The 10,420-nt window shown below is 50.4% G+C and overlaps 1 protein-coding gene across 1 annotated transcript in view; it reads left to right on the top strand.

Annotated features, from left to right (window-relative positions):
* LOC105505222 (golgin subfamily A member 8M-like) overlaps positions 1 to 3,954 on the top strand; it is a 10,147-nt gene extending 6,193 nt beyond the window's left edge. Inside the window, 9 exon segments of the mRNA XM_011933017.1 lie at positions 196 to 276; positions 1,281 to 1,487; positions 1,609 to 1,816; positions 2,115 to 2,173; positions 2,741 to 2,841; positions 2,924 to 3,024; positions 3,114 to 3,232; positions 3,234 to 3,270; positions 3,357 to 3,954. Of these exon segments, the coding sequence (XP_011788407.1) occupies positions 196 to 276; positions 1,281 to 1,487; positions 1,609 to 1,816; positions 2,115 to 2,173; positions 2,741 to 2,841; positions 2,924 to 3,024; positions 3,114 to 3,232; positions 3,234 to 3,270; positions 3,357 to 3,541 (1,098 nt within the window). The 3' untranslated portion in view covers positions 3,542 to 3,954.
* The last annotated feature ends 6,466 nt before the right edge of the window (positions 3,955 to 10,420 follow it).

Raw genomic sequence — 10,420 nt, forward strand, 5'->3', positions numbered from 1 at the left:
GGGGCAGTGTAGCCCTCACGTGAAATGTTACTTCTAAAGGCACCTGTGAGCCAGAGTCCTGCTCTGGTAGCTGTGGGAGAGAGGGGATGATTTTTCTAACCTGCCTCCACCCTTCCCGGTGCCATGGGAGGCAGACACCAAGTTCTGGGGTCTCCAGCTGCAGTGGGTGGCTGCTGATTGCTTCTCTCTGTCCAGAACAACGAGAACAAGAGCACACTGCAGGTGGAGCAGCAAGCACAGGAGCTACTGGAGAAGCTGTACGAGGTGAAGGAGACAGTAACCTCTGCCCCATCCAAGAAGGGCTGGGAGGCGGGCACCAGCCTCTGGGGAGGGGTGTGCCAGGCCAGAAGCAGCTGCAGCCTGGGGGCAGGTTACCCCAACACCCTCCAGGGCAGTCTTGTGACTGCTTCTTCCTTCCTGCCTTCTGACTTTTAGAGGTCGGTACCCCTGGGCTACTCCCAGGTCTGGAAATTGTCATCCCAGCTAGAGGCATGGAGCCCCCAGTCATAGGGGAAGGGACAGTGGTATAAGAAGCTCCTTATGCCAGGCACGGTGGCTCACACCTATAATCCCAGCACTTTGGGAGGTTGAGGCAGGAGAATCACTTGAGGTCGGGAGTTTGAGATCAGCCTGGCCAACATGGTAACATCTCTACTAAAATTACAAAAACAAACAAACAAACAAAATGGGCATGGTGGTGCATGCCTGTAATCCCACCTACTCAGGAGGCTGAGGCACGAGAATCTCTTGAGCCCAGGAGGTGAAGGTTGCAGTGAGCTGAGATTACACCGCTGCACTCTAGCCTGGGCCACAGAGTGACACTCTTGTCTCAAAACAAAACAGAAAGGCTCCTTAGGTTACAACTGGATTCCAGCCTTGGTTTCACTGGTCACCATTCAAGTACTTTGCATCTCTAAATTTCTGTTTCTTTAACTTTAAAAGGAAGTTAGCATTTTCCTTACAGAGGTGCTGAGGATTAAATGAGATAATACATGGAAAGCACTAGGTCTGCAGCACAATTAGCAGATGGTGGCTGGCTCCCACTGCTTTTCCAGCAGTCTGTGGCCTACAGCTTAAATGGTGAGAAGAGGGTATGAGATTTGAGCCTGGGGAGGGAGGCATGGTGTTCTAGGAAAGGGAGGCAGTCACTTAGGCCTGGAGTAAGGGGCGAGAGTCCTGGGCAGGTGACAGAGCCCCACAGTGCCCTCGTGACCCTATTAATGGGCCCAGAATCTGGAAGCCAGCCACAAGGTGCCCTCATGCCCAGGGTCTTCCTGTAGGTGGAGCTGAAGAGGCAAGAGGCTCAGAGTCTGCAGCAGCAGCCAGACCATTACCTGGGTCACTTGCAGCAGTCCATGGCCACCTATCAGCAGCAGGTGGCCGCCTATCTGCAGCTCACTTCTGAGAAGGAGGCGCTGCACAGGCAGTTACTGCAGCAGACCCAGCTATTGAACCAGCTGCAGCAGCAGGAATCTTGGGGCAAACCGGTGGCCGAGATGACCCGCAAAAATTTGCAGGAGACCTAGGGGAGGGAGCTGCTGAAGACGGGGCTGTGAGGGGGACGACCTGGCAAACTCTGAGCCTTCTCACTCTTTCCTGGCCCCTTAGGAGCGCCTGGAAGCTGCCAGCCAGCAGAGCCAGCAGCTGAATGCCCCATTGAACCACATGGCTCTCCCTGGGGAAGGTACGGGAGACCGCTCAGAGGAAGAGGAGAGAGCCCCAGGAGGAAGGGGGGACTGTGAGCAGCACAGGATTGAGGAGTTGGAAGAGACCTTTAGAACAGCTGGTCATTATGCCGACTGGATGCCTGCACTAAGTTTGGCATCAATATGGTGACCTCCTGGGAGCGGGGGACCACTAAGTTGCCTAAGGATGGCTGAACTGGCCCAGGTCAGAAACAGAGCAGGTCAGAACTCCTGCACTGACCGGTAGTGGGACTGTGCCTGGGCGGAATAGCAAGATCTTGGTTCTTAAAATAAAAAATAAAGAACAGCAGTTCATTCCTCTCTGGGAAGGGCTGGCTCAGGGTTACATAGTGAGGGTGGGGGCAGAGTTGGGCCCACAGCACCTGCCTTGTTGGGTTGTCTGAGGAGCCCTCTGGCCACCCCCTACAGGAGATGGAGGAGGACAGCTGGACAGTGAGGAGGAGGACCTGGACAGCTGGGAGGCCATGGTGAGCCTGACTCCCCCTGCACCTATTTTGCCACCTTCCTCTCTGGTCCCTCGAAAACCCCTTTATGCTCTTACTTTCCCTGCCTTCTGATTTCTGTGCACCCTCACCCCTTCCGAGAGCCAGTGGTCAGACACCATTTCCCCTGTGAGCAACAGGTGCACTCTCTGAGGCCCCAAGGGAAGGGGCTGCGCTCCACCTTTCTGCCCCATTTGTTCTGTGTATGCCCCTATAAGAATGCGCACGTCTTGCCCTCTGGTGGCATTTTTCAACTCCACTGGAGCCAGTGCCCAGGAGGAGCAGGCACGGTTATGAGAGCGGGTGAAAGAGCAGAGGGTGTGCTGCCAGCGCCTGGCTCACTGGGTGGCCTCGGCCCAGAAGGAGCCAGAGGCAGCGATCCCAGCCCCAGGGACTGGGGGCGAGTCTGTGAGTGGGGAGACCCACCGGGCCCTGAGGAAGTCATAGGGAAGCTGGCCCATGCCAGGACTCACCTCCAGCTTCGCCATGACTTGAAAATGCTACCTGAGGGCAGGTTGCTGCCGAGATGTGACCCCATTATTTTGGCTCCAGAGTGGCATTATGGACCACCGGGAGGAGACGGCGGTCCTGAGTGAGCTGGTGAAGAAACAGGAACTGCGCCTCATCCATTACTGGAGGGAGAGATGCCATCAGTGAGTGGGAGGCCAGGACAGGGCAGGGGGAGCTGCAGGGCCTTCGGAGGGGCCCCAGCGTCTGAGCCCTGTCCTCCCGCAGGAATGTTCGTCACCTCGTAACAGAGGCAGGGGGCAGTGCCGAAGATGCAGCAATGGGAGGAGGACAACATCAGGCTGGTCCAGCACAGGGAGGAGATGAAGGTAGGGTGTTCGACATCTCTGCGGGGGTGGGGGTGGGCGTGAGGGTGGGCGCCGGCAGCAACGTGACACCTGAGCACCCCTCCCTCCAGGTGAAGCTGCTGGCGCTGCAGGAGATGCGGTTGTGGCTTGTGCTACCCGCAACAACAAGCACAGCAAATTCCTGGCCGCTGCCCAGAACCCTGCTGATGAGCCCAGTCCAGGAGCCCCACCCCCCCCAGGAGCTTGGGGCTGCCGACCAGCATGGTGGTGAGTAGAACCCTCATGCAGGGCGGGCAGGCGGGAGCAGGGGGCGCTCGCACTGTGCTCAGATCCCCACCTCCCTCTCTCCAAAGATCTTTGTGAGGTGAGCCTCACCGACAGCGCTGAGCCTGCGCAAGAAGAGGCCAAGGAGGGTTCTCCCAAGGACGACCCTACTGCACAGCCCATCGTGCAGGACCACCAGGAGCACCCAGGCTTGGGCAGCAACCGCTCTGTGCCATTCTTTTGCTGGGCTTGGCTGCGGAGAAGAAGGAGATAAACATCACAATCATCAAAGAGCTGGTCAAGAAATTTTTGAAAAAGAAACAAAGTTATGGGGTTAATCTCCTACACAATCCATTTACTTCATTTGAATGTTAGAGCCACTCATGATTATTTGTGCTTCTAATTTATAGTTTAAGTTTATTTGTAAAAATTTAAAAGAGAGTGGGTCTCTGTGGCCTTCACTGAGGTTCACTCTGGCATCCTTTAGCATTTTTCTTTTTTAATTTCATAATTGTAGGCCATTAGTATGCATATCGAGTTTGCCCTTACGTGGTGGGAGTTCAAACACCCAAAGACCCACTGTTTGTACAAAACTGTTCTTACCATTTGGAATAGGCTGCCATGCTTTTTTAATGTTATCGCAGCATGCATATTCATTACAGAATTCAGATAAAATTTGCTTATGTTTTACTATTATTTGATCCAATCTTAATCACAGTGAGCTCTTCATTAGCTCAATATGTGGTTTGCCCCTAAGTGTGCACTGTTGATTACTTTGTAATATGCCACTATGAGTACTGATATTGAGAGTTGTTTAAAGGCTGAGAACTGGAAACAGCCTTTCTCCCATTTTCTGTGTACTGGTGATGGGAGTAATAACGTTTTGGGGGAGCTTTTTAAATCTCACAGAAGAGGACAGTGGCCTGCTCCGGCAGGTATGTGCGGGATAGAGTGTGTTTCATTGGTTCCGGTGCCAGGAATGAGCGCTGTACTATGGTAGTTCCCTTAGGATTTGTGTGCGCTCTGGGCTCATGAAGATGTTGCATCATGAGCTGCAGCAGTTGTACTCTTTTTCCATGACCTAAAAAGGGATTATTTCTGAGGAATGAAAGGCTCCCATCATGGACTGTGGATGTGGAAAACCTTTCCTAGCTTAGAGCATTGGTATCTGGAATGTATTTGAAAGTTAGAGTTCATGTTCCCTGTTTCAATCACATCACTATAGCGCCCAGGACACAAAAGGGTGCTGGCTGGCTTTCTTCTTAATGTATTTAGTACGGATCATAAGAAATCCTTTAAGAGTTTCATGTCTCTGGAACAGGCATAGAGGTTCTAGTCAAGAATGATTTAGAGTGAAGGAAAGCTGTGTGACGCCTGGCTTTCCTTTCTGTTCACGGAGATTCTTTGAGGCTTAAATACTGATTTTACCATCTAGACCTCTCTGGCTAATACCTATTCTTCAACCACCTTGGTTACTCTGACATAGGAATTTACTTCTTTTCCTTGAATGGAAAACACTTTCAAAAATAATAACAAACATTATCATAAACTAATATACGCAGGAGTACGTAGTTGAAACAAAAGGAGTTTTAGTAGACAGTATTATACTATCTTTGAAAATCAAGGAGAAGTTTATGAAACTTAAAATGTTTAGAAACCGCAGTGCAATCTACTGTTTGTGAATGTCAGTGTATTATCAGGAAACGTGTCTGCACAATCACAGAGTGGTATTTCCTCACAAACTTCTTTACGAAGAGTGAAATATGTTTTTGTACCTCTTGGTTTCCATTAGGGACGTATTTTGTGCAATATTTATGTGATTGTGCCTATGCATGAGGAATCAATGAATTTCAGTCACACATTGCCTAAATCATCACCTGATGATGCTTGGGAAAGACTCAACAGTTAAAACTTCATGAGGTTCTAATGTCTGTGTTCCAAAACACATCACAGTATTAGCATGTAGGGAGATATACGTGTGCTGCCTGGGGTGGGGATTTCTAGTTACTAGACCATCTCCATTTTCAGCATTTGGCATTGTCATGACACTTTTATAAATATGACATTAACAGGAGACCAAAATATGATTTTACTGATGGAATAACAGATTTGCCTGCATTCACTGAAAGAGCGCAAATATTGGGTCCTTGTGACTTCAACTGACTCTTCCAAATTGTATGAATGTATCAATGTATTAGATAAACCCAGTTTCAGAATGATAAAGAAAAAATGTTCAGTTTTTCTTTATCAGAACTGTCTTTGAGTTCAGTTTAAAGACAGTTACTTTAAGTCCATTTTAAACCCTCAGGCTAGAAATTGGACCACTGTGAATTAGCCACATTATTTTGTGTAATGTTTTTTTCTTTATCATTCTGAAACTGGGTTTACCTAATACATGGATAAATTATTTCGAAGGTACTTTTGTTGTTGAAATCACTTCACTTTTACCCTGATAAACATCAGTGACCAGGCATGACCTTCAGACAGTGTTTAGCATCTGTGACCAATCTGACCATACTGACCATCAGGTGCCGATGGGTTAAATCACGCGCTGGCATATTTCAGCTGAATGTCCGCCTGGAAAATAAATTTACTGTATTAACTGAAATTCCACTCTTTGTGTAGGTATTTGTCATATATTTAAGAAAAAGCTAAAAAGAATGGCAATCGTATGACAATAACTTAAGTCTTCAAAGTGCACGCAGTCTTTTGCGATACCTCATTCAGCCAAGTATTTGTGCTCTTCCTCATTCAGTGTAAGGCAGCTTTCGATTTGCTTAGAAGGCAACATTGGAAGGTTAGAGTTCGTCAGAAACATAGAATGTTAAAATGTGAGTTCAACTGACTAAATTTGAATTTCCTTAGGAAGAATCAAAACACCTATTTAAAGATTGCAATATATAGTAATCATTTTTAAAGTATTTGATTAAACCTGATAGGTTTTCCAGATATGAAAAAAAAAAAATCAGCTCTAATACCAAAGCTGATTTTTAGAAAATTTGAAAATGTAAATCAGCCCTATCCATAATATAGTTTCTCTAAAACTTTATCTTAGTCATTTTAAAATAATATAACTATTAAAAAATGTAACTGCTATCAATGTTCTAAAATAAGTTAAAACATTTTAAAATATGAATACTGTAGTTTAAAAGAAAGAAACGGTGGGAAGGAAAAGTAGAGAAAGAAATGCCAATTCTAGTCCAAAGCTTTATTTGCCAAGTCCTCTTAGAATGAATTTTACCAATTTATGAATTCTTGTAAACAGAATGTATAAGGAAATACTGAAAGACTTTTGCCTAAAGTGGCATTATTGTCTGCTGGGGTCATGCTACTGTAATGTAATAAATTATTAAATTGTTGTGAAGCGCTGTTTTTGCCTTAAAATTTTATTTCGCAAGTCTTGAAAACTATGGTATTAAAGGTATTGATACTGTGCAAATGCTGGGCATGCTTGGCATGAGATAATCTGTTTCATTTTTACAAACTCATAATAAAACTATGCACGTGTTTATTAAAAGAACACAAAATAAAAAAAGTTATGGGATTAAAAAAGTTATGGGGTGAAAAAGTTATGGGATAAAAAATGTAAAAAATTGTGGCAAAAAACCTGTGGCAAAGAAGTAGAAAAAAGTCTCATGAAAAGTTGCAAAAAAATTATGAAAAAGAAGTTATGGGATTTAAAAAAGAAGTCATGGGATAAAAATACAAATTAAAGGCAAGCCCCTGTCAGCAAAGCCTGGAGAAGTGGGGCTGGAGTCTCTACCGCCACCATGTCCCTACCACCCCTTCCCAGTCACCCCTTTGCAATTAAGGTAGCAAGACAAGACCTCTAATGGGTAAAGACAAACAGACCCTTTGCCACCTTGACCAGGGCTGAGTCCTTAAATTTCTGGATGCTGATGATTGTTATTTAAGAGCCAGAGGCTGCTGGGGTTGGTTTGTTTGGAGGAGGCCTGACGGCCTCCTTTCTCTCACCATAGCAACTCTTCCCTCAAGGGGGGCTCCCATCTTCTTATTCAGAGAGGCAGCTGAGGCAGGACAGTGGGGCTAACTGTGGACCAGGGAGGACACGGGCTGCTGGGGTGGCCCTTCTTCCCCAGGGTACATATTGTGTCTGTGTAGCGTTTTGTATATTCCAGAGGGTAGGGCCCCCTCTGTATCATATCTAGGGGTGGTTGGAGCTGGCACATGGGGAGGAGGTTCTAATAATTATTTGTGGCTGGGAAACTTATTTATTGCTAGCATAGGACAGAGGAAGGAGGCGGGGATGGGGTCGTGGCTCCCTGGTGATGCGACTCCTGTTTATTTTGCTTTTTATTTTGGAATAAACGGATTTAGCCATACTCCTTGGCCTGGTGTGTTCCCGTTTCCCTCACTGGGTCCTGGAATTTGTGCCACTGAACGAGGAGCCTCAGAGCCTCTTCAGCATGTCCAGCTAGGCTGTTGGGGACCTTCCAGGCTTGTTACCTGTATGCTGCCTGGTGGCGCCTGGGGGATTCCACGGGGACTGCCATGGCGCCTATGGGGCGCAGTCCAGCCCTGACAGCCAACAGGCTCAGAAGCCTGATCTAGCGGTGGCCGGGAAGACAGGTACCAGCACCTAAGGGCACTGACTGCCGCCCAGCCCAGGCGTCTTCCGTTCCGTCCCCTTGCCTCCCTCTCCCGTCTGCACCTGGTGGCCTCTTCTGTCTGTCCCTCCAGAGTGCCAGCTGCCCAGCAGGCTCCCTCCAGGCTGAGTTCATGGCCCTGCCCCCTAGTGGCCAGAGCCGGCTTCACAGGATAAGAGCCAGCGAAGCTCCAGGGGCTTTCCAGGAAAAGTGTCCCTTGGAAAGGGTATGGCCTTTTCACCGCTCCCCGCAGCACCCTAGAAATGGCTTGGCCTTTCCCCTCCCCTGAGCTCCACAGACAACACAGCCAGCAGAGGACACATTTCCCCGCCATCCAGAAATGGGTTTGATTCTCAGCCGAGGGACAGCAGGACTGGTAGAGACTGTCAGGCCACACAGCTGCCTGCACAGCACTCCCATGCTTGGTGGGAGGAGGGAGGGATGGCAGGGGCTGCCCGTAGGCCAGGCAGGTCAGGGAGGCTCACTGGAGGGGCTGCACTTTGGAGGGGCAATGTCAGGGGACAGCTTTCTCTTGTTGGGCCATAAGACTCCAAAAGGACAGCACTGTGACTGATTCCCAGCGCTAGAGGCGAGGCAGTTGGCCACGTGTAGGAGTATGTGTGTGTGTGTGTGTCTGTGTGTGTATTTATAGATATTTATAGAACAGGGCAGGGGCATACCACAGAGAGGGGCACAAGTTTTCAGCAACGGTCACACCTGGAAGTGTCAGCTCACCACTACAACAGACTAAGTCACAGATGAAGGGGGCTGGCTTTGGGGCTGAGGGAGCCACTGTCAAGTCACAGAACAGCCTCCCAGGCAGGCTTGGAAAGGGAGGTCTCCGAGAAGAGGAGGGATCTGTTTAGAGGTTGAAGGAGGGCCTGGGGCTCTCAGGACAGGATGGGCTTGCCGGACCGGATTGGCTGGCAGTTGGAGAGAAAACAGGAGAGAGAAAAGTGAGCAGAGAGCTGGTGAGGCAAGTGCAGAGCACAGCTGTGCCACAGCAGCTGTGGGAGGGCCGGGGAGGGGAGGGCACAGGTGTGGGTGTGGCAAGGTTCCTGGAAAAGAGGGGCTGGCAGGGAAAGGGCACGAAGATGGAGGAAGGAGCCAGAGCTTCACAGGTAGTGCCTGGGGTTGCGGCGGCCCTCCCCACCCCACACACGCTGGCCTCGTCCACGGCACCCAGGCAGTGCACCCTCTGTTAAGACCAATGCTCGCCCCCCTCAGGCTTCCCTCTTCTCTGGTCACCCTGTTTTCCAACCCACTGGTCCAGGGCCACCTCTCGCCTTGGGGAGCCCAATGCAACAGCCACTAGGTCTGATAGAGAAGGAACACTGCTTGAACCAGGATGATGAAGCTAAAAGGGATGGGTGGCTGGAGTGATCGCTGGAGAACCCTCTGGGTGGTCAGAAAGCCCAGGACCCTCTGAAGGGACCCTGGGGGAGGCAGGGAGGGCAGGCAGCTGGATGCCACTGGCTATAGACTTATAAGTCTTAAGAGGGGAGCCTCAGCTTGTTGGGGGTTGCAGGTTGCATAGGTGAGGCTGAGCCCTTCCTGCTCGGAAAAGCAGAAGAAGGAGAGTCCATGGCAGGGGAGGTAGGTGGGCTTGCTGAGCAGAGCTCAGCCGGGACACCAGGCACTGTGGTCCCCTTGGCTGAATAGCAGAGGCGACCTCTAGGAGCAACAGGCCAAGGTGTGTGAGCCTGCTGGCCGGCGATAGTGCTTCAGCGGGAACCAGGGACGCTGCCTTCAGTCACACGCTGGCAGCTATGATGATACCTAGGAAGGAGGGAAGGGGCCGTGTGTCCCCACCTGGCCTGTGAGGTGTGTTGTGGGTTGACCGGTGTATGGGACTCTCGAGGTTTTATCCTGGATCACCACTGGATTGGAGACAGATAGGGGAGGTGGGACCCTGGCTCTCACCCCTCCTCTGCAGTGGATTTGACTCTCAGCACTCCCAGGCTGGGAGCTGGATGCCCTGTCCTGGCAGCATGACTCAGACGGCACAACAGGTACGGCGTGCCCAGGATGACATTTCTAGGCCTCTGGCCGCCTCAGAGTACAGCCCCACACACAACCCCCTCCCAGCTCTCAGCCCTTACACCATAAACCATGAGCTGCCTGACGGCTCCAGAGAGCACCCACGTCTGCCAGCTTGGGCACGGAGCCTGTTCCAAGAGCCCCCAGGCTCAGCCATGGGGACTGGGGGGCTTTGGAGTCATGAGGGCCAGACCTGGTACCTGTGTGTGGCAAGGACTCTCTGCACCTGCAGCCAGGAGTTGTCCACGGGCTCCCGTGGGCGTGCTGATGGTGGTCGTGTTGATGTCGCCGATGATGCTGAGCGCATCCTTCAGCATGTGGTGCATACGCAACCTCTTGTCACGCAACTGTGCCTGCTCTGCCGACTCCTCCTTCAGTGTTCTGCTTCCCACAGGTTGGAGAGCGTCTCTGAGAAGATGAACTCCTTGGTCTGAGAGTGGGCAAAGAGGGAAGCAGGTTGGGACCTGATGCCTGTGCCGCCCTGGCCTCCTGCCGGGCCCTGCTGG

Source organism: Colobus angolensis, unplaced genomic scaffold (genome assembly GCF_000951035.1).
Source record: "Colobus angolensis palliatus isolate OR3802 unplaced genomic scaffold, Cang.pa_1.0 Scaffold99, whole genome shotgun sequence".
Taxonomy (NCBI): Eukaryota; Metazoa; Chordata; class Mammalia; order Primates; family Cercopithecidae; genus Colobus; species Colobus angolensis.